The sequence below is a fragment of the Grus americana genome, chromosome 2 (genome assembly GCF_028858705.1).
Source record: "Grus americana isolate bGruAme1 chromosome 2, bGruAme1.mat, whole genome shotgun sequence".
NCBI classification, from domain to species: domain Eukaryota; kingdom Metazoa; phylum Chordata; class Aves; order Gruiformes; family Gruidae; genus Grus; species Grus americana.
In genome coordinates this window covers 143,544,188-143,567,687 of record NC_072853.1, presented here as the reverse complement: position 1 = coordinate 143,567,687, position 23,500 = coordinate 143,544,188, and the positions used below count along the sequence as shown (strand labels likewise).

At 34.8% G+C, this 23,500-nt stretch overlaps 1 protein-coding gene across 11 annotated transcripts in view; it reads left to right on the top strand.

Moving 5' to 3' along the window:
* Positions 1–23,500, top strand: part of AKAP9 (A-kinase anchoring protein 9) — a 118,704-nt gene that overhangs the window by 85,181 nt on the left and 10,023 nt on the right. For 9 of the 11 annotated variants that reach the window (XR_008575636.1, XM_054814347.1, XM_054814341.1 and 6 more), the window contains 19 exons: positions 557–769; positions 1,976–2,014; positions 3,215–3,447; positions 4,834–4,953; positions 7,892–8,068; positions 8,192–8,296; positions 8,714–8,866; positions 9,134–9,313; positions 12,591–13,679; positions 14,729–14,875; positions 15,255–15,758; positions 16,196–16,259; positions 16,979–17,097; positions 17,897–18,088; positions 18,424–18,612; positions 19,272–19,416; positions 20,168–20,387; positions 21,438–21,588; positions 22,496–23,164. Coding sequence is in view for 10 of the 11 variants with exons in the window: in XM_054814347.1 (XP_054670322.1) it covers positions 557–769; positions 1,976–2,014; positions 3,215–3,447; positions 4,834–4,953; positions 7,892–8,068; positions 8,192–8,296; positions 8,714–8,866; positions 9,134–9,313; positions 12,591–13,679; positions 14,729–14,875; positions 15,255–15,758; positions 16,196–16,259; positions 16,979–17,097; positions 17,897–18,088; positions 18,424–18,612; positions 19,272–19,416; positions 20,168–20,387; positions 21,438–21,588; positions 22,496–23,164 (4,709 nt within the window). In the remaining variant the exon portion in view is untranslated. The remainder of the gene's footprint in view (positions 1–556; positions 770–1,975; positions 2,015–3,214; positions 3,448–4,833; positions 4,954–7,891; positions 8,069–8,191; positions 8,297–8,713; positions 8,867–9,133; positions 9,314–12,590; positions 13,680–14,728; positions 14,876–15,254; positions 15,759–16,195; positions 16,260–16,978; positions 17,098–17,896; positions 18,089–18,423; positions 18,613–19,271; positions 19,417–20,167; positions 20,388–21,437; positions 21,589–22,495; positions 23,165–23,500) is intronic. The other 2 variants (XM_054814345.1, XM_054814343.1) reach the window with 1 other exon arrangement.

Here is a 23,500-nt window from a genome sequence, read left to right as displayed (position 1 = left end):
AAAAAGACCATTAATTGTTTGGTGCTACTTTTAAAAATTGCACATAAATAGCAAAGAAATTAAATTATTTCTTAGATGTCAGCTGTTACAGGGCTTTTGGGGGTGATTCAGGTGCTAAACATGGATACCTACGGCCAGTTTTGGTGCCTTGTGATATTGGAAGCATCTATATGATACCTGACCTACAGGAGACCCATGATCTTACAGAAGCTGTGGTTTGAGGTCAGACAAATGTCTTGAGGCACCTGAAATGGCACCTGAATTTATTTCAAATTTCTTATTTCTTCTGTGTTTATTACACACTTATTTTTCTTTGGCTTTGGAGTTCCTGTTTGCTTCAGGGGTCTTGCATTGAGAAAAAATTCAGAGCTATATTTGGTCTTGTGCTATCCTTCCTATAGTTTGTTCATCAAGGAAGAAGGGCAGGAGTAGAAGGTGCTGAGTATCTAACATGCATGTACATTCATGTGAGAATACTATAGTGACTTCACCATGCAAAAAAGTCAAATTGTACTTTATTGTCTATTAAATCTGCCCCCAAATTGATGTTCTACAGGCCTCATTGATGGTTATACAGATGAAAAAGCATTTCTGGAAAAACAACTCCAGGAAAAAATAGATGTAATTGACCATCTTGAGCAAGAACTACTGTGTACAGGTAACAAATTGCAGGAGTTAGAGGCTGAACAGCAGCAGATCCAGGAAGAAAAGGAGTTACTCTCCAGGCAGAAGCACGCCATGAGAGCAGATGCGGGGCCAGTAGAGCAGCGTATGTATTCCTCACAATCTTTCTATGAGATTTTCTTAAAAATAATAAGTAATCTTGGTGAAGGTCTTTTTCCTCCCTTTTTGTAATCATTGATAAAAATGTGATAGGGCAAAATGTGGTATTTTCAGACCTGATGCCTAATGTTAGCATGATAACTTTTCTTGATACTTAAATAAAAAATGACTAAATTTTCAGAAGTGTTGAGCAATCACAACTATTCTTTAAGCTGGCAAAAGCTTGATACCTCTGAAAATTTGCTTTTATTTATATTATCACTGGAGATGGAATATCTTGAAGCTAGCACCTATGGATAAAAATACTGGTCTAAATACTTTCCAAACAGAGTTTTAGAGGGACTTGCAAGCATACCTATCAGAACGTAGTTGAACTACACATGATAGTCATACTTATTTTAGACACAGAAGATACACTTTTCTAACAAATTCCTCTTTTGGGGAAGAATGGCACAAAAGTTGCATGATAAGGAAAGCCTATCTACCAGTAATGAAAGCTTTCAGCACTGATGGTGAAAATTCCAGATAAATACCATGTCAATGTAATCTAACTAACTGCTTACTCAAAAAAAGCATTTACCTTCATGAAGTAAATGTATCTTTTAATTCTTCCTTAAACTAATAACTTAATATTTTACGTTTGAGAGGGGAAGAAAATTAGAACAGTGGTGTTTGAGAAGCACTGATCTTTCAAGGATTGCAGTGCTTACATTGTAAATAGCAGGATGAAATTAGCATTTTATTTAATTTCTAAAAGTTTATGGCAATTTAGAATGTTGCTAGTTTTATATATTACACATCTCAGTGTGTATTTGCAATTTCCTGCATCCATTGTGTGTAACAATGAAATTTCAAGAACAACCTGCTGCTTCCTACTTTATAGTAAAGGTGATCCTTGTCTATAACTCCAGTTTAATTATTTGTTATATGTTTCAGGTTTCTAAATATTTTAAGGTTATTTTCATGTATAACAACTGTAAGGATAAACAATTCTGTAAATATGTGTAGGTACTTATCTCATGCATACTAGAATAACTTACCACATTCCCTAAGTTATCTCAACAACTTTGTCATTAAATGCCACATCTATCTTTGGCTTTATTTTCTCTTACATTGTTGCACCACAAGAAAACTATAGCTGGCATGTGAATTACTTTGCTTCTTTTTTTGTTTTCTCTCTCTGTTCTCCTAGGCCTAGTAGATGCTGCAGTCGATGCAGCTTCCCAAGCAGGTGTGTTTGTATGTTGCATGGCCAATCTGTAACTGGGTGGAAGACTTACACGTACTGACATTGTTAATCAGGATTATTGGGCTTTTGGCTTACTGACATTACTTGTAATTCTTACTGGCCTGCAGCTTTGACGTTGTATTTCATGCTCAGTTTTACATTTCAATAACACCATTTCTTATAATTTCTAAGCGTAATGAGCAAATTCATGAATAACCATCATCTTATTCACCTATGAATTACAGATACTTAGATAGTATTGGAGGCATATTTTTGTAGCCTTTTTTTTCTTTTTATTTCTGAATACCGTTGAGTCATTCATTATGATAACTAAACACTGTATTATATTGAGATATAATGGTTACCTAGAAATGAGAATTGGTTAAATACGATGTAAGATGATGGTGCCTAAAGGGTCTTTCTTCTATAGTGAAAGTAAATTGTATTGTTTCTGTCTAAATATCAATCATGTTTTAAAGATTCTCCAAATGTAATTGCACTTTACAGTTTGGATTTTACCTCAAGGGTACGGTTAGTTAATATGTACTTCAATGGCCTGTGGCTTAAGAGTCTTAATAGAGTGGTTTGGGGCTTTACTATATATGCTTGCCAGCCTTTTCACGAGGACTCAAAATTGGGCATCCATGCAGTCACTGATTTTACAAAGCTCCAGTTACAGGTCAGTAATTTCCCTCTTTGTCTGCCCGGCAACTTGGCCAGGTCTTTCCAAATATTTCCTTCAAATTATTTATATGTATCACATTAAATGATGAAGCGGATTGATTTTACTGACGCTGGGGATGAGAAGAGGGTTGGGTTTTCTGTACTTCGTTGTTAACCACCATGGTGACTCCAGCTGTAGTTTGAACCCATGCATTTTCTCTTCAATTATACAAAGACTTTCTAATTTATATGAAACTTAAGCAGGGAATTGATTTGATACAACTTCACTAACACACCTCTGAAGGCTAACTAAAGGACAGTAATTTTAATATGAGTTTGCTTTAGTGGTAACCTTAGTATTTCTCAGAAGAACTTTTTTTTTTTTTTAAATATAAGAATTTTTTTAAAAAAGTAAAAACCCAAACCAGTTCACATCCTTCTGCAGAGTACAGCATGGATACCTTGGGGAGTGGTTTTGCTTCTTAACATTACTAACTATTCACTTCTAAAAGTAGTGTGTGATGCTTTTATTACAACCAGAATTGCTGGAGGAAACAGAAAAGCTAATGAAAGAAAAAATTGAAGTACAGCGTCAAGCTGAAAAAGAGTATGATGACCTTCAGAAGCAAGTGAAAGTCTTGGAAATAGACTTGGAAGAACAGGTCAACCGTTTCATAGAGCTAGAGCAAGAAAAAAATGCAGAACTAATGGACTTAAGGCAGCAAAACCAGGCTTTGGAGAAGCAACTTGAGAAAACAAGGAAATTTCTAGATGTAAGTACGGTAAAAGGCTAGTTTCATGAAGGTGAGTGGGCGCCTGTACTGAGGTTTGGCTCAGCGGGAAATGCTATTTTTTCGTATTTTGAGCAAATCTAAAGAAGCACACAATAGTAACAGTGGTATAGGTTCCAGCCCAAGAATTTAATTAACATTTTAAAAGTTGAAAATTCATTTGAGACGCTTGCTTAGGACTGCCCTGTATTTCTAAGTGTAACTTAGTAGGCTTCTTAAATGTTTAAAATAATGGGAAACTTCTAAAAATAATGAGGAAACATAAATTTTTGCGACCTTCATTTTTAACAGTTTGTGGAATTTCTGTGTTTTTCCATAAAATCTGTTAGAATTAAGTAGTCAGCTTTATTTGCATTTGAAAATTGAAAGCATAATTTCTCTCAGTTTCTTTTGTAGACTTCCTTCATAGTATCCAATAATCTCCCTCCAGATATTAAGCTACACCTTCCAGCCAGTTATAATATATGTGTATTTATCCCCATTCACAATGGCAGTTGCCTCTGTTGTACCCAACTTCTTCCTGCCTCAGGCTGTCTCTTCAATTTTGTTTTAGACTCTACCCCATTTTCAGCAAACACCATCTTCCCCACCTCCTCCTTTTCCCATTTTATTTCTATTAAGTGTACTATGCTGCTGTTGGGAGAAAACTATTATTTCTGTTCTTTCTCAATTAACTCTCTAGCTGACAGCAGTAGGGTGGAATAATTTTTTACATAATAATAAATATAACATCCTGTGGCACCTTCTCTGCATAATCTATTACGAAGTAGTATTAAAGGAGAGATCTTTCTAGATACTATTTAGGACAAATGGATTTGATTTATTTTTCTACAGTTACAAGATTATTTTTTCTCACTGAAACTAGTGTTTCATAAAAAGGTTCAGAAGTAAAAATTCCTATTACAAGTCCCATAGTCATAAATGCAGTATGAAATGCACAATTCAAACACTTTATAATTTTTTTTGCTGTTGGCTCCTCATCAATATTAACATAGAATTAATTTGTATGCTTTATTTCTATTTATGCTACATATTTCAAAGACAAACATTAGGAAAGAAAATAATAAAATATTAACTTATTACCATTTCTGTGGTGTACCTGGAACAGAAGAAACAAAACTATCATTTTTGTGAAATAATACTCAATGTATCTATGATGTCCTATTTTTTTAATAAAAAATTTGAAATTTGTTGCCCCAAATGATGAAAGAAGTTTTTTTTAATGGTAGTTACAAGAGGTTCTGCTACCTTAAAAATACTGACATACTGTTACCAGCCTCACATTAACAGAAATAAGAAGTAGTAATATACTTAATTTAGATAGTTTTTAAATCAAATGGTATATCCACATAATTTCTTAACTTTCAGGAGCAAGCAATTGACCGAGAGCATGAGAGAGATGTATTCCAGCAAGAGATACAGAAGCTGGAACAACAGCTTAAGATTCCGCAAAGGAGTCAGCCTGTCAATGAACATCAAACCAGAGAGGTAATACATTCTATTACTTGTACTCAATGAATATAAACGACAAGTTGACAGGTGTTAAGATATTGTAACTAAGCTATTTTATGGTGTACCTAACCTGCATCCATTTACAAGCCAGGAAAGTAAACCCCATTAGATGAAGGGTAAGGTGTTGCGGGAAAGTGGTGAAACTGTGTTTTGGGGGTTTTTTAGGCTGGTTGGTTGGTTGTTTTTTAGTAGTAGACATACGGAGACTTCATAACTTTGAAAAAGGCTCTTTCATGTAACTTAATTTAGAAAACCCACTGTTTTCAAAAGCCTGTGGAAACCTTCAGGACTACTGTAGCAATTTCACATGTTCTTACGTTGTTTTGTGACACCCTGTTTATAGCACAGGAACAAAACTGAAGGAATTGAGTTGCCAAGGTTTAGCACCTGGGGTGCAGCAGCGCTCTCTGTACATTTGAAACCTCCCCAGTGAAAGTCTGTCTCCACTGAAACAAATTTAGTGTCTGTAGAACAGCAGCAGCTCAAGGGAGTCATAGAAAACTCTTAGACCCAGCAACATCAAGAAAAGTGGCAGCAGTGCAAATGCTATATGTTATGAGGCTTTTGCGTGTTTTTGTTTGATGTTAGTCAATTAAATTGCATTTTATTTTTTGTGGGTTTTCTTGTGTCCTGCTTTTAGAGCAAGGCCGATATTTTCACATGATTTTCTTGCTGATTTTTGCAATTTTCAAATCAAAATTCAATTCTTCCTGAGGTAGTTCAGTTGCTGTAATTCAATTTTTAAATACTGGTAATATTTAGTATTCTATATTATATAGTTTAGGACTATAGACAGTAATAAGATGTAAATTGACATATGTGAGATGTAAGTTGTTGAAATATGTATTTATTTATAATTCTCCGATTTAGAGATGTATTTCATGGGGTTTTTAATATATTTTACTACAAAGGTTTGTAAGAAATCTTAGAGTCAAAGTATTCAGTCAGTACTATGTGATATGGCTATCATCAGCCTCTGTGAAGAATAAATCTTCTGGAATTAGCTGGGTGTATGGTAACCAACACAGATGGAGCAATTCTGCATCTATTTCCTTCTATTGCAAAGTGTGTGCACACTCCTCTCCTGTTGACACATTCCACAGATGGGGGAGACTTTTTAGCGTAATTAGTTTTCCTTAATCCAGGATGTTCATTTTGAGTTCATTTCATTATGTGTCTGTTTATAATTTGGGACATGGGTAGCATATGAATTCCTGGTTAAAATTCTCACGTTAAAAAAAAAAAAAATCTCCCAAGGAAAAAAATTTTAAATGTGATGGCATAATAAAAATTGCCCTATTTTTCTGTACAGAATTTATATGTAAAAATCGTCCTGATTTATATGCACATATGCGTATACTCTAAGTTGGCAGATATGCTACAATGGAAATTTAAAGCATGCTTTCAAATGAAAAACAACTGTAACTGTGATTAAAATTTTGAGATTTGTATTAGATGCTTTTAAATTAGAATTGTTTAGTAGGTAGAAAGATAGACAATAAGCAAATGTCTGCAAGCTGTTTTAGAAATGGGTGGTGCTGAATGTGATACATTACAAACTATAGACAAAATTTTCAGTAGTGGTTTAGATTTACATTTAATTTTTAGCAAATGAGGCACATAGTCTTACTATATAGTATATTTCCAAGTATCTACTTGGAATATTTCATAAATATACATTTTAACATTATTTCTGAGATAGCTGCTCTATTTTTTCATAGTTGCATGGGTTTTGAAATGCTCTTCTGCTTTGCGTGAATGCCGTGAGCATTTTCTATCGATAACTTCATTTCTTTTTTACTGTTGTTTCAGCTTATTCTGTCAACTTATTCCAGGGAGGGTTGGCGTAAAGAGTCTGCTCTAGACTTGATTTTTCTTTTTCCATTTCTCTCTCAGGACTTTTCTGTGGTCACTTCAGACTTTGATGTTACTCATGGATGGATAACGTCAATAATACCATCCTGTCAGCTTTATGTTCTGGTCTTCTTCTCTCCTATCTATTGAAATGCTTTGAGTCTTCTACCTTTTGGCTACATCGTAACTTCCTAATTGTAAATACTGAAATCAGTTTCTTGAGTGGGACAAACATTACTTTATGTGTCTCTTGCTCGATTGCTTAGTTTACCTTAGGTCTTAACTTTGTGCATCAGTCCTAATACCATGGATTTGTTACACGTCTTCCTAGCTGTAATTTTGATTAATCATTTCTGAAATACTGCTAGAACTGGGATCATTCTATCTCTGCCTGCTTCAGTTACTCTTTTAGTATTTTGTTTCTGAGCCACAAACAGCTGAACTACTGAGATTCAGAATGCTTTATTTGGATGCTTTGTCCCCTATAGATAGTGAAATTATATCATCCATCGTGTTTGGTCCCATTTAACAAACCCAACAGGAAAGCAAAACTTCCTGTTTCTTGAGATTGAAGTATAGCAATTCTTTTCACTATTAAAGACCCAGTGAGCTTTAGAATATGTCTGTATGACACCTAATCAACTCCTTGTTTTGAATAATTTTGTCACAGATTTTTAGAACTAGGAGATTCCTCAAAGATGCAAATAGCATCTTGACCTTAAGGTCAAGACATTCCATCTATAGATGTTAAAGGTATCTTTTTAGTGGGCTGCACAGGGACTGACTAGAGAGTCTGAAGGCTTCAGAAGGACAAGATCAGTTCTAGAGAGTCGGTGATACAGCACAGAAAATATCACTTCTTAAAAAATGCTGTTTGTATTTGTTGGATGTAGCACTACAGTATCCTAACTTTACATTCTGTTTCACCTAAAGAGTAGGAGTATCGTTACGAGAAAAAGAGGGATATTTTTTCTCTGTCAAAAATGAGTGCTGTTGCTATTGCTAGCAAACCCTTCCAATCTAGTACAATATATTCATCTTCTTGCCATATTGTCACCAGGTTGAACAGTTAACGAATCATCTAAAAGAAAAAACAGACAAATGCAGTGAGCTTTTGCTCTCTAAGGAGCAACTTCAGAGAGATATACAAGAACGAAATGAAGAAATTGAGAAACTAGAATGCAGGATAAGAGAACTGGAGCAAGCCTTAATCATCAGTGCAGACAACTTGCAAAAGGTATTGCTTGGTCTAAAATTATCATGTATTTACTACTTTCTTATTTTCTTGAGAACAAAACAGTATATCTTTTTTATTTGTTTATTATTAAGCAAATAACTAATTTATAATGTATATTTAAAGGTGGAAGAAAGGAAACAGTTTGGCACCATCATAGTAAAGGGAGAATTACCTCTTGAAGTACAGCTGCAAGCTGAACGAGAAGCTGTGGACAGGAAGGAAAAGGAGGTAAAATACCTGTGAGGTGTTCCGTGTTTCTGCTGATATTTTGCTTTGTTAGTTTTTGCTTTCTGTTGAGCTTTGTGAACTATACAGATGAATTTTTTTAATAGATCAGTCCAAATCCCTTAGAAATTCTCGTGAGCCATGATAATTATTGTTGTTGTGTTAATGCTTATGACTTACAAGAGTGTTTCCAGAATCAAAATTCAGCCTAATTAAAAAAAGCTTCATAGTGATTTCAGCTGATTTTTAGTGGGTTTTAAAATTCCATTCATTTTAAGGAGTCAGAATGTCACTGAGTAGACATTCTTTTGTTTGTGCATACCAAACCAGTTTACTGTAGACATTGCACTTGAAGATTATGACATTTAATTTTTGGTATGGCTGTGTATTCCTTTTCCACCATTTGTTTTGGAAACATAGGTCACGAACCTTGAGGAACAACTGGAGCAGTTTCGAGAGGAGCTAGAAAATAAAAATGAAGAAGTTCAGCAATTGCACATGCAACTGGAAATTCAGCGAAAAGAGGCCACTACACATTTGCAAGAACTTGAACAAGAGAACAAATTATTTAAGGTAATTGTGTAACAGAGAAGCCTAGAGCTTTATTCTCCCTCTTCCCCAGAAATAAATTCTTGGAAAAAGCCAAGATGCCAAATTCTTTCCCTTTCTCAAGCATTCCACAGTTCAACTTGCCAAATACTAAAAAGCTCATATAATTACTTCTCATTCTGTGCAATATGTTTATTTTAATTCCTATGCCTTACATATTCGTACAAGAATATGCAGAAAACATTATGTACAACTGTAATATGGTTTTGGGTTTTGGGGTTTTTTTGGTAGGATGAAATGGAAATACTGGGACTAGCTATCCAGAAATCTGAAGATGCCACCATAAAGGACCATCATTTAGTGGCTGGGAGACTCGCTCACATCATGCAAGAGAAGGAGCGGGAAATAGGTGATCTTCATGAACAAATTGCAAAACTGCAACAGCAACTTGAAGTCATAACTGACAACAAAGTACGTACTTTTAAAATCTTTTTCAGATTCCTACTTTGTGTTGCTAGCTGTTTAAAGAAAAATAAACCTCTGTCCCCCCACCAATTACATTATCTTCTATTGCTGCCTTAATTTAAAAATGCAGATGCTTCCGTTTCAAGCAACACTCCCTAATCTGTTTTTCCTCTTTTGTCTTGTTTTTTTACAAAGGATACTTTTTGTTTGCTTTCATTTTATTTTTCTGCCCTATTTCTGCTTCAGTTTTTGTCTTAAATTCTTCTTCATTCCTTATTCTTCTCATACTTCTGAACAACAAATAATATGCAAGTAGCTGAATTCAATCTCAACATTCATTCTACCATCTTCCCTACTTGTTTTCAGTGTTACATTTCAGTGACACCTCCTGGATCATGTTGGATTTTATAGATTTTTCAGCAGTTGAACTTTTGCGCTCCATGAGCTTGTGTAAATACTTTGTCATCATACCAATGTTGGCAACATCTTTAATCCAGTTTGAAGCATGGTGGATATGCAAAGAAAAGGCTGTGTTTTATTAGAAATGTAGAGCAAGAAAGAAGGAAGCAGATTCATTTTTCTTTACTGAGATTTAACAACTGTAGCTTTCTCTTATTTTTCAATTATGTGTATTTATGATAATGAGCTTCATTTTCTTTTGGCTTACTCCCATTTTATACAGATATGATGCATTCAATTTCAACAGAAATACTACTTATTTTGCATTCTGAATATTTTAAACATGAAAATTTAGTAGTCATAAGCTTTGTCTGCAAAACAAATATTATTCATTAAGATAAGACAAGAAGTTCTGTTGTCCCTCAGTAGCTGATTGAACATTTAGGGTAACATTCTACTAGGACATATTGAATCCACTGAAACAGAGCTCTGACCGAGCTGGATAATTTCACTGAGTTTTTACATGCGACATTTAGTTATAATGAATGTCAGTGAATAATGACAAAACTTTGAATTGGATTTAGGAAAGATCATACTTCAAGAATCCAGAATAGTTCTGCTTTATAAAATGACTGCAGCAATAGGGTTGCATTACTTGCCTTAAGAAAAATACCCAGGATTCAGGTATAATTTATTTTAATGATTGGTTCTTCTCCTGTTATATGAAGTTTCATTTTCTTAATTTCATCCTCTTACTCAGTTGTATTTTCCAGGACATTAAGTAATTACTCTGCTTGATTATGAGATCAGTATTAAATATGAATAAATTGTTCTTAGGTTAATTCCTTTCCTAATCCCGTCAACATCTTCATCTCACTAAGTGCTTTTCTTTTAATTGCTGTATTTGGCTTTTGTGGTCCTTTACTCCATTATGTTATGGAGAACAGAAACTGTTATGCTGACTTGATAGCAATCACCAGTACCACTGTTCTTTTCTTCTGAAAACCAATGACTTGTTCACATTTTGTTTAGTGTTTTTGAGCTTCCTCTAGTCTCTGAATTTTTAAAAATAACTTCTTGGTTGGCAAATCAGTCCTTCTAATTTATACAGTCGCATGTTTCATTTATTCTTGTACATACTATAGTTATGACAAAGTCATCTTATTATTCTATTTAACTAAACCTAACAAAGTATTGAGAGTTAAAGGGAAAAGCACAGCTATTTCAGTAATAAATTTAGTCATCATTTTTTTTCTCCTTCATTTTTTCTAAAAGGCCTTTCTAGAGTTCTCACCTATTTTAGGTACCATAACTGATTTAATTTTGTAACATCCCTTTCCAAATATTCTTGACAGATTTCCTTCTACCTTTTTCATTTGCAGTGTAGAAGCACCATTCATTTCAGATCTCCAGACATTCCTTTAAGAAAATATATCTACTTTTTGTTTCTTAGACTTACTACTTATAGTCTGATCTGCTTTTATTTTGACTTTGTAAACAATATTTTGGCATTCTTCTACACTCAAATGACAATTTGCTCCCACTGCCATTTAGCAAACGGGATTTTTTAATGAATTTTATAAAACTTATTCTATTGGAATCTGATAACTTGTCTTATTATTCCTTTTGATGCCTTTTTATTTATTTTTAGTGTTCATCAACACCAGTCATTCCATTTTTTTGTATCTACTCATTTATTTCTTGTTAGAAGTTGATATAAGATGGCTTTTCTTTCTTCTGCATCATAAAATCATCACCCTCACATTTGCTCAGTTACATCCTTTTATTAATTTCTTGCAATTTTGAGCCCCTTACACAACCTGTAATTTTAAGTGTCTTTAGAACTAATGTAGGAAAGTATTACTCTTACTCTCTGGATGTCTTCACCCATCTCTCTTGGGATTTTGTTTGGATAATCATATACATTTTAAAATAAATACTTCTATAACTTTCTTTTGCTTTACTTTCATTTAAACTATAGAACAAAGGAAGAATTGTGCTATGGGTACAGCTTGCCCTGTGTGTTTTTGTGCACATCTGCATACATGTTTGTACACACACATACACAGGCAAACATGTATTCAGGTTTGTGATAGAAAATGTCAGGGTTAACTGATAGGTGTTTTCTGTAGTCTCAGACTAAAAAGCATGTAATAATGGTATTTTTCAATACATTTAGTTAAAGGCCTATTAGTATTTAAAATGTATATCCATCTTAATTGGCTGTGTCTGTATAAATCTGTTTGACCATATGAATGAATGGTGCTTTTGCATGAAGAGCACAGTATCTGTCTAATCTAACTGAAGATATCTGGCCAATATGGTAAGCTTGAGGATCCAGAGCTTTTTTTTTTAAAAGGAAGTTCTGTATGTAATGCAGAATAATTTATCCGTAAGTTTCAAGCTTCATAAATCTTGGTTCCTTGGAATTCTTAGAGTAAAAATAAGATGTTAAACCTTGATTGCATGAGAAGATTGAACAGTACAGACATGACCATTCCACTTGTTTCTGTTTTAATTTTTGGTAAGAAGGACAAGACACAGCTTTAGACCAAACTGTTGGGGAAAAGTATTGGGAACGCTTAAACTTTAGTGTTTCATATTTCTGTGAATATTACAAATGCTTTCACTTCATTTGATACTTTCACGCCTATTTTGCAGTTCATTAAGTTCAAAGGCTACTTTGTCAGTCCTATGTGAAGATATCCTGATTCTCATAAAACTTAACAAGAGACATCCCAATAAGAAGCTCACTGAAGACATACTTTATTTTACAAGATGTTTCAATGTGTAATCACTGTTGCTGTGAAGTCCAGGAGAGAAATTATCTGAGGATTTCACCCATTGTGAAGCTCTCTTGTTCTTTTTTTTTTTTTTTTTTTAGGTTATTGAAGAACAAAATGAGCATATACGGGAGCTTGAAGCCCAGGTAGAATGTCTGAAAAGTGATCAAGAACGTGTGAAGAAAAAAAATGATGAGGAAGTAGAGCAGTTGAATGATGTAATTGATAAGCTTCAGCAGGAACTGGCAAATATTGAACAAAAAGTACCTGCAGACATTGCTACTCTTCAAGAAGATGCTGACAGTCTGAAACACACACTTGAAACAGTTCTGGCAGAAAAGGAAGCTTTGGAGAAGCAAGTAGAAAACATGAATGTAGAGGCGTCTCAAACAAGGAATGAGCTTGAGGAAATGAACTTAAAAATGAAACAACTAAAGCAAGAAATAAGTATGTTAAAAGAAGAGCACGCAAGAATAACAGAGAAGTATAAATGTACACTGATGAAAGGTGATAGGGAAAAAACAGAAGACAGGAGGAATGGGAAAAGTGACAAAATGGACAAAGACTCATGTGAGAAGATAGGGTTGCTAGATCAAACCCAGCTTAAGTCTTCAGATGGAAATACAAAAGTCACCATTAGCAAGATGGAGCTACAACTGCAGCAACTTCATGCATGCATTAAGGAGAAGGATTCAGAACTGTGCAGGTCTTACAATGAAATAGAAGACCTAAAAGAGCAAGGCAAAGCTGAAAGAGAAACACTTAAAAATAAGATATTAGAACTGGAAAAGACACTAGTGGAAAAAGTTGCTGCTGCTCTTGTGAGTCAGGTTCAGCTAAATGCAGTTCAAGAGCAAAGGAAATTCATGCAGGGAATTCAGGAAGCTTCAAAATGTGTGGAGGAAGCAAGCAAGAATGCCCAATCAGAGCATTTAAGTAATAGAACTGAAAATGAGGCAGAATCAAAATTATCACTCTTAACACAGAGGCTTAGCGAGATGGAGGACCACCTGGCAACAGTGAATCGTAACTTGGAGCTAGAAAAAGAAAATGTAAAAATTGCGCAAAAGGAAGCTAAAATGAAAGAAGAGAGACTCTTAGAACTTCAGCAATTACTAGAAGTTGTTCAAGAAAAATGCAAAGGAGAGATTCAGAAATACATTAAGCAAGAAGAAATGCAGACATACCAGGTAATTAGATGCCAATTTCTTTTGGCTTGTTTTCACTAAAATCAGTAATTTTATATAAACTATAATGAATGAAACACTACTTAATGAGACTGCTGATAGGAATATTCTCCTATGTGGGATAGATCTTAATTTCTTTATTATTCTTGGAGTTATGAAGAAGAGAAGGATGTTATTTTAGGTGAACTCCACTATCATTTTTCATTTTGCATTAAAAACACCTTGTCTTTTCATGAATGTGAGGTGATTTTGACTTTTGACAGTATACTTTTTATTCTGACTTTGAGCTGACATAGAATGGAGTGGATTATACTTTTACATGGCATGGAGGTAGAGTGATAAAAATTAAAATAATAAAAATTATCCGAGAGGGTTCAGAATGATAAGAGTGATAGCAATTTGTCTGTACTGTGTTGGGGGTGTTTTTGTTGATGTTTGTTTATGTATACTTTGGTTTTGGTTTACTTTTGCTTGTTTTCCTGCCTTGATTCCAAAGATATTTCCCATTAGTAGTTTTTACCATTATACATTTTTCCTCATTTCCATACACCACTGGTTATGTTGAATCTGAATTTAAATTCTTCAGTCAAAGCGCATCATAGCCCAAACATGGGCTTGACTGCTGAAATCCTTAAGTTCAGAGGCATCATGGAACCCAGTGCTGGACTGGAAGGGGTTCTAAGACTTTTTGTCTAAATGCACATTGAATGAATGTCATAAATGTCTTATAAATTCAGTAATATTATCAGACTTCATTTCTACTCTCTGTTCACCTTCCTCCTTGTGCTTTCTGCATGGTGTAGCCACTTTCTGCTTGCCACTTAGAAAACTGTTTCTCCTCCAATGCTTATCCACTTGTAGGAGTTAATCTAGGAAAAAGGTCTTTCAGTCTTAATTTTGGAGGCTGTTAAAACAAATAACATATGTTTGTTTTCCCCTATAGTATTTCCATTTGTGGCTTTAGTAAATTGGTGTGAAAGTGATCAGTGCTGTTAATACTTGCTTCTTCGTAAGCTTCTTCACTGTTTTCCATATCTTGTGTTGCCACGTAGGTAGGAGCACAACTCGTGGAAAGTCAAAAAGAAAATGTGCTTATTCATGAACTTGAACTAGAGAAAGTTAAAGAAGAAGCAGCTGCTGCTAAGGAAGAACTGAGCAGTTACAGAGAAAAGGCAGAAAAGCTTCAGCAAGAACTAGCAGTAAGAACCAGATTGTTCCATAATGTATTTAAATCAAATGATTATACAGGACTTATTGTGCAAATATGCATACTATAGCTTTTTTTAATCTTGTACTGAGAATGCCACTAAGAAAAATGGTCACTCCTACCGTCAGTGGAATAGAGCTGATGCTGTGGACCAAATCTTCATTTGTTACCAAAGTACATAGTTTTACAGCCCACTCTAGTGCAACAGTGGATCTAGAGCTGTATTTCTTAGGAGATAATATTTGTTACCATGTGTCATAACTGCTTTAAAATAGGACTAACTGAGCTGTAATGGTGTAGAGGGTTGTTTGGGTTTGAGGGGTTTTTTAAGTCTTGGGAAGGACTGCAATTCAGATTCTCCATATTTACAGGTAAAAGAAGCAAGTTTGATACATCTTCAGGAAGACCTGTGCAAAGTCAAAGAGAACCTAGTTCAAGCAGAAGAGAGGCTTGCAAGTTACGTGAGAAAGGACAAGGAAATGACAAAAACTGAAAGCAAAAAGGATGCAGAAATACTGTGTAATTTGTCAACCAGTGAGTCTACTCTAATTAGAAAAAACTCGTCATCACAAACAGAGAAGACTGTGGAAATGGACAGCTGTATCCAAACCTCACCAGTCCTTGTTAAAAATGCAGAAATCCAAATTGATTTGCAAAATGGTTGTTCTTCAGAAGAGATTGCAGAGATCATAAGAGAATTTACTGAAAAAATCGACCAAATGCAAGAACTCCATGCTGCTGAAATCATGGACATGGAGACAAGGCATATCGCTGAATCTGAAGCATTAAAGAGAGAGAAGTTTGTTGCAGTGCAAGTATTGACTGAAGAATGTAATACTTTAAAGGAAGTCATAGAAACTCTACGAGCTAAAGAGGTATGTATCCTATTTTATATTCATTGAACTACTTCAGTTCATGCTTTTGCTCCTGCTACAGAAATTCCCATTTAAAGTCTGTTAAGCGTGAACCACCACATGTTCAGTATAAAGCTTTTAAGTGTTCTGCTGTTTCCACAGCTTAGGGAGAGATTGTGAACCCCTTACTCAGCAATTTAAGTTTGGGAGTTTGCTTAACTATCGGATGCTTCCTTGTGCTACTGCATTGGACCTGTCCTGCTCTGTGAAGTGGGGATAAGTGTAGATCACCCTATTGAATGCCATCATTGTCATCTCCATTTTGATTACTTTGATAAGTAATGAACTGAGGCTGAACACAGAGGCTTATACTGTTTCCTGCTCCTTAGCATTAGCTCCCTTATGGTGAGTGGGTGTGGGGTGATTAAAGATTTGATTGTTCTCTTTTCTAAATATAGGGAATTCCAGTTTCTGGATTAGCACGTTCTCCACCGTATCAAGCTAGAGATGGAGGTTCTAGTGGTAAGAAACTTGGTTTTATAGATTTCAAACAGCATTATGAATTAAATCTGCTTTTTTTAATACTAACATTACCATTAAAGAGTTTGTGTTCTAAGAAATAAAAACAACTACTCCCCAGATCAAAGCAGAAGCCAGTAGCACTAAGAAAAGGTGCTGAGTATGCCATGTCTATTAATTTGCTATGGAAGGAAAATTACTAGAGCGGAGATGGGTTGAGTCAAGGCATCAGATGCTAATTTTTTTCTTCCCACTGGAGTTCCTGTATTCTTCTTCCATATTGCATTATCTCCTCAGCGCAGCTTCATCATCTCTTGATAGAATTTAAAGCTCCCTAGCAGAGGGAGATGATGACGGGCGCTGACTTCTTCAAGAGCAATAAAAACTATTAATATGATAATTTTCATAGGCAAAGGCTAAGCATATTAAGGGAGAGGATGTCATTTGGCACAAATGTTTGTGCAAGTAGTTGTTTCTCTTTTAGAACTAAACTAGAATTTTTAAGTTTGAGGTTTTGGACAGGTTTTTAGTTTTGTTTTGCTGTCACTGCTTTGAAACTGAAAAAAAAAAACAAACCCAACCCTATAGAACAGGTAGTCTCCAGGCTTAGAATCAACTCTGGTGACATGCAACCACCTGTTACAAAAAATACTTTTTTGATGCCTGTTCTTCAAAGTTTCACAGTAATCCAGCTTTCATGTTTTTCTCTCTTTTTATTTTAGACTCCAGTTCAGACTGGAGTCAAGGAATGTATCTTGCTCAGACCCAGGGATCTGACACGATATCTGAAGGAATAGATGAAGGTGAAACTTCAACAGATTTACTTCCAAAAAAAATTAAGGTAAAATAGAACTGATCATTTTTGTATGGAACAAGAGTGATACTGCCAAAAGCTTAGATCAGCTGCTGCGTGATTAGTGAAAAAAGAGCCATTTAGATAAGTTTTATTGTCGACTATTTTAATACATTTTATAATACTTCTTATAAATGATGTGCAATTTTGCACATTAAATTAGGTTAAATATTAGTTTTGCAACTATATGCTTGTTCTCAATTATGATTGAGAAATATAACTATTATTAATTTATTGCAATTATTGTGGATTAATGATAAGGTAATGATCACATTACATAATTTTATAGGTTCTGTTGTTATAGGTGTAGAATAATATCTACATTATGAAAGTGAATGTGTTTAAAAGCATGATACCCTTACTGTTTATAATAATTACATTAAAAAAAAAAAGAGCAAGTCTTTTGCAACAAAGCCCTAGCTTAATAGTAATTTCAAAAAGTGAATTGCAAACCTCACCTGGAATCTTCCCAGGACTTTGTTTTTTAAAATGTTGTCAGCTTCCATCAGCAACTATTTTAAAATTTGAGTATTAATTTGACAGATGAACTTTGGGAATTTTCATTTGAAACTAAGGAAAAATACACCTCTTTAATAAATTCTACTGTTTGGCAGATATAAAGAACTGGCTCACACTTTTGGTTTTGATATGAAGAAGCATAAATAGTTTCCTTATGCTGATCAATTTAGAAGTGCCAGTATTCCGATATATCTGAAATAAGATGATTGTTACAACAACAACAATAAATAGGACTGGCATTACTAATTTCTTTTTGTATTTATTATAGGGTTTGCTGAGAGCAGTCCATCATGAAGGCATACAGGTGCTGTCACTCACTGAATTTCCATATGGTGAAAAAGAGATGCCATCTCTTAAGCAAGAACCAGAATCTTTGCTTGAGGAAAGGAAAGCTTTTCTAAGCACCATTTCATCTTTGAAAGACCTAATTGCAAAAATGCAACTTCATAGAGAAGCTGAGGTATAAATAATATCAGAAGATTCTATCTAAATAAAAAATAATTTATGATAACCTTATAAGGCATATTCACAATTCAGGTTTAAATGCTCTAAATATGCTGCTACAAGGCAAAAGACTTCAAAAATATGCAGTAAAACTGCATGTCACACTTTCTGGTAATAAAATGCATCTTAAATAACAGCTTACACCCGTTTGTGTGAATGAATGTTACGTAGCTATTGAGTAAGAAAAGCTCGCTATTCCACTGAAAACACATACTTTACATAAAATTATAATGAATATTCTTGATGTCATCTTTGAATTCTGCTGTTTAAATTGTTTTTATACCACTATAGATTTATGCAAGTACTGAATCTCCTGGAGGCGTCTCAGACTGGCGAGGAGAACTTCTGCATGCGATTCAACAGCTTTTTGTGAGAGAACAAAATGTTCTTCTTGCTGTGTTTCAAACTGAACTTGCAGAACTGGGCACAAGAGATGCGGTGACATTGATGAATCAGTTAGAGCACAGACTACAAGAACAGGTAATGTAAAACGTGCTTTAGTCAAAGTATGTTTGACTACATTAGACTTTAATTTTGAATGTATACATCCATTTAAAAATACATGTATTAATAGTAGTTTTGACAGTCTAAGGGTGAAAACAAAGAAAAACTTGTAGGAAGAAGAGTGTCTTTAAAAAGAAAAACTGATGTGGTGCAGGAAAGAGATTTTTGGGTGCACAAGCTATAAAAACCCCCGCTGCCTTCAGAGATCAATTTGAATTGAACACAGCTGTCCTGAGCTTGATTTCATTAAGTTAATTAGAATTATGCTACACTGTCTAGGAGAAAAGATAGCTTGTATATATGAAGCAAGTTGTAAGAAGAGGAAGTGATAAGGCTGCTGTGGGTCAGAGAGAGGTCAGTTATCTCCTCTGGAACATGGAAGGATTAGTGAGGAAAATAACAGTTTCCCATAAAACTGATAGCTCTCTTGATTCTGTAATTTTGATGCCTCGTAGAGAAATAAAAAATAACGAGCAGTTCTTTCCAGTATTATAATATTGACTTAATTATGAATTAATTCAAAATATTTTGAATATATATGCACTATCAATGTATAAGTAAATGTAATATCCACACCATAGATATTTTAATAAAATCAGGAGTTTTACTTTTAAATATGTTTTGAATGTTAATAGGCTACTATCCAGAGAGCAGCAATGGACTGTCTTCAGAATGCAGACAGAAGAAGTTTGCTGATGGAGATTCAAGTATTACATGCTCAGATGAACAGTAAGAAAAATAATCCAAAGAGAGAACAAGAGATTGATTCAAAAAGCCAAGGTGACTTGTTTGGTAATATATGTCTACTTCCAAACACTTTCACAGCAGTGCCTATAACGTTGTAGGTGAAAGAGTATTGACTTTCTTTGCTCTCTGATTTTGATACTCATGTTCCGAGCATGCATACTCTTCAACTTTTTCAATCTTATTGGACTAATTTTGAAAAAATTAAGATATGACCTGTGTTCTTATGACTTGTATTAAATTGAAAGTGATACAAAGTTACTTCAATTGCTATAAAAATTTGGCTTCTATTTTAAGGGGTTTTTTTCCATGCATTTCAGTGTTTAGGTTCAGCAACTTCGAAATTACCTAAGTTGGATAGTCAGTCATAATGAGTAAACTAAGAAGCAATTAGAATGAACAACAAAAAGTTCAGAGAACAGGTATACTTTAAAATTAAGTAAACGCTCACTGTCAGTGTTTTGTCACAAAAATTTGGTCACAGGTATACATACGTACATAACATTAGTTATGTTAGTCATAATCCAAATGACACATATTGATACAGTTGTGCACATAGCTTTTTAAAGAAGTTTGAGTTGAAGTGATTTCTTGGGAAGCATGAAAGGTATTCCAGTATAAAAGGCATGGTTTTGCTCTTACGCCACTACTGAAAGAATATATTATTTTAAAATATCACTCTTAGTGATAGCCTTGTGGTTATTCTCTGTGCTAGGGGAAACTTTACCCAAGTAGACAGTGTTGTTTGTTTACTAAGTAATTTCCATATTAATGGTACTCTCATTAGAAATGCTGGAGTATAATATGCAGCAGAAGCAGTCACAGATACTGGAGATGCAAGTGGAGCTCCGGAGTATGAAGGACAGAGCAGCTGAGCTTCAGGAACAGCTGAATTCAGAGAGAATGATGGGTGCTGAGCTGAAGAATGAACTTGCACAAGCCAAACTGGAGCTTGAAACAACTCTTAAAGCACAGCACAAGCACTTCAAGGACCTAGAAACTATCAGGTGCGGCTTTCAGGGCCAACCTTTCTGTGTTGACAGTGAAGATGATCTTTTCTGTGTTGTCTCAAATCATAGTATTAATTTTAGTAAGGAAGTTGATCTCATTAAATGTAAATGCTTCTCAGTTTTTCTGTAAAACATATCTGACAAAAACTGCACTTATGTTCCATTTGACAAAAAATATAATTCTATAGATTAAGAAGATCTGATTCATAGTTTGATTTAATAATTTATTAATATCAAGTTTCTTTTGACACATTAGACTATTGTACACAGGCTAATAAGAATACCATATTTATTAAAGGCTTTTCTGCTTCTAAAACCGAACATGGAGAAAAAAATTGCAGTTATGATGACTTTACAAGTACCTCCATATGAAATTTTATTAACTTCTAAGTGTTGTTTATTTGGCACTCAAGAAAGCCATTATTATTTATACCTTTACCAGATGGATGTGCCCATGTACAGTATCTTAATGTGCAGCTCAGAGATAACAAATTAAGACAGAATTTAAATTAGTATTACTTTATAGATTACCTTATAGCCTTTATAGACAATCAGGAGCAAGATTCTCTTGCAGATTGATGGAACACTGTTTTGCAAAAAAAAAAAAAATCAGGTTATAGATTTTCTTTTATTATTATTATTATTTCCTCCCTTGCCCAAGATAGGTTTTTTGGGGGTTTTTTTGGTTTTGTTTTTTTTTTTTTTTGTCCTTTGAGACACATGGCAGCAAGGTACATTTCCCCTGTATTCTTGCAGATTTTGGCCAGTGACTGGATTAAGTTGAACACTAGCTGCCTCTGAGCCACCAATGAATGAAAAATGGCAACTACAAAGTTAGCAGGATGGGCACACTTTCTGTCATTTTTGAGCTATGCAACTCTCTTATTTTTGGGTTAGGCTAGTTTTTCTAAATAGGCTTTTCACTGTTACTCTACTATATAAGCAGTGTTTTCAGTGCACAAGATGGAATAAATATCAAGTAATTGATGTTACTGTGATAGGATTAGAGCCATTGTCTAATCTGAAGGTTGCCCATTTCTCTTTTAGGACTGAAGTTAAAGAAAAAGCAGCTGAGCTAGATATTCTCAAGGATACAATGGCCAGCGAACAGAAAAAATCAAGAGAGCTACAGTGGGCTTTGGAAAAGGAAAAAGCTAAAATGGAACGCAGTGAGGAAAGAGGAAGAGAAGAGCTTGAGGTATTCCATAATCCCAATGGCCTTGGAACATCAAGGAGCACAAAAATAGTTTTTTGGTTAACATTTCATCTCAGCTCACATTTTTGTGCAATGTGTGCTCCATGTTCTGTCTTCAACAGCAATATTACATCGTCTGGAGCTCAAGAAAGATGTATAGAAGCCGTGTGACAAAGAAAGAAAAAGGCCTGATGCAAATTCCATTTAAATCAATAGGAATTTTACAACTGCACTTGTCAGGTCCAAGATGAAAAGATTCTATTTTGTAGAATAGCCCTCAGATATTCAAGGGGATGAGACACTGCTAACATGGCTACACCTAGCCCCCACCACAACCTAACTCATATAAGATAGTATTTGAGAATATTATTTAAGGAGTTCTATTGTTTGTCTCCATTTTAAAAGTCAGCAGTTTCACCAAACTGAGGAGTTTACTTTATGGAAAATGCATTACTAGTTTCCTTGGTACGTCTGCAGTATCTGATATAGTGAGGGAGAGAGCAGGTATTCTACTACAAGTATTGAGACAAAAAAAACGGTCGCTATAACAGCATAGTTTTATTTACATCTTGAAATCTTAACTTGCGAAATCACTATCACAGTTTTAGAAAGTAAAAGCAGCTGGTTATCTTCAACTTCAGAATGGCGGCTATTTGAATCTCATTTAAAAGTATGTGTTACAAATATTCTTCTTTTATGAGATGATCTGATTTTAGAATAAAGACGCCTGTAATATATTTTAGTACCAGATGTGACTGCAGCATTCACAATATTGTCACATTAATTGTGAATAGCAAAACCTGTTAAAAGCAATGTGTGTAGAGGTAGCATATTTGCAATTTGTAGAAAATAATGGAAACTATATGCAAATGGCTTTAATCAATTCTTTTCTTCTGTTTCCTTATGGAAGGATTTAAAATTTTCACTTGAAGATCAAAAACAAAAGAACTTACAGTTAACTAAACTTTTGGAGCAAGAGAAACAGCTGTCAACTGATCTGCAACAGAAAATTGAATCCCAAGAAGCACTCAGTGCTGCCCAGCTGTCACGTGAACGAGGCCGTAATTCTGAGCTGCAGGTGCTTCTTGAATCAGAGAAGGTTCGAGCTCTTGAAATAAGCAGTGCCCTAGAAAGGGAAAAAGAGCGATGTGCTCAGCTTCAAAGTGCTGAAGATAAGGGACAAGCTGGAACACCTAATCCATCTGAGGAATTACTTAAAGAGCTACAGAAACAAATGGATGAAAAGCATGACCGCATAGTGGAGTTAGTAAGTGAGATGGAGAAGTATAAACTGGAATCTGTGCAAGTGAGACAGCAAATGGAAAAAGAAAGGCAGATCCAGAGGAAAGCGTTACAAGCAGAACAAGATGCTAACATAATAGCACAGAAGAAACTCCATGAACTGGAGTCCAAAGTAGAAGACCTTCAGTGGCAACTTGGAGAAAAGAAGCAAGAAGTCCATAAATTAGGGAATGAAACAAAGAAGTTGCAGGAAATAATCCAAGAATTACAGAAAAAAGAGCAGGAGAATGAAGGAAGAAAGGAAGCCCAAAGGACACCAAGCTACAATCCAGATGAGGTACAGTAGGACTGAGAGCAATGTGTAGTACTGAACTGTGCAATTTAGTTTTTAATTCTTCTGTTCAGTTAGCATTGTGTGTCACTGTGCCTTTACTCGATCTATAAAATAGCCTACAGATTACAAAATACAGGCACCAGGGAAAAGGAAAGCATTCTGGTTTTCCTACCTAAAACTGTTCACACTCATCCTCTGAGAGTGAAGCTGTAGAGCTGTGTAAGGAGGAGTGTGAGCAGGAGAAATGCATCTGAATGTAGACACACACCTTGTGTCTCAGTATAGGAGAATATTATTCCCTGCACCTAGTTACAGGAATGAGCTATTCCTACTCAGGAA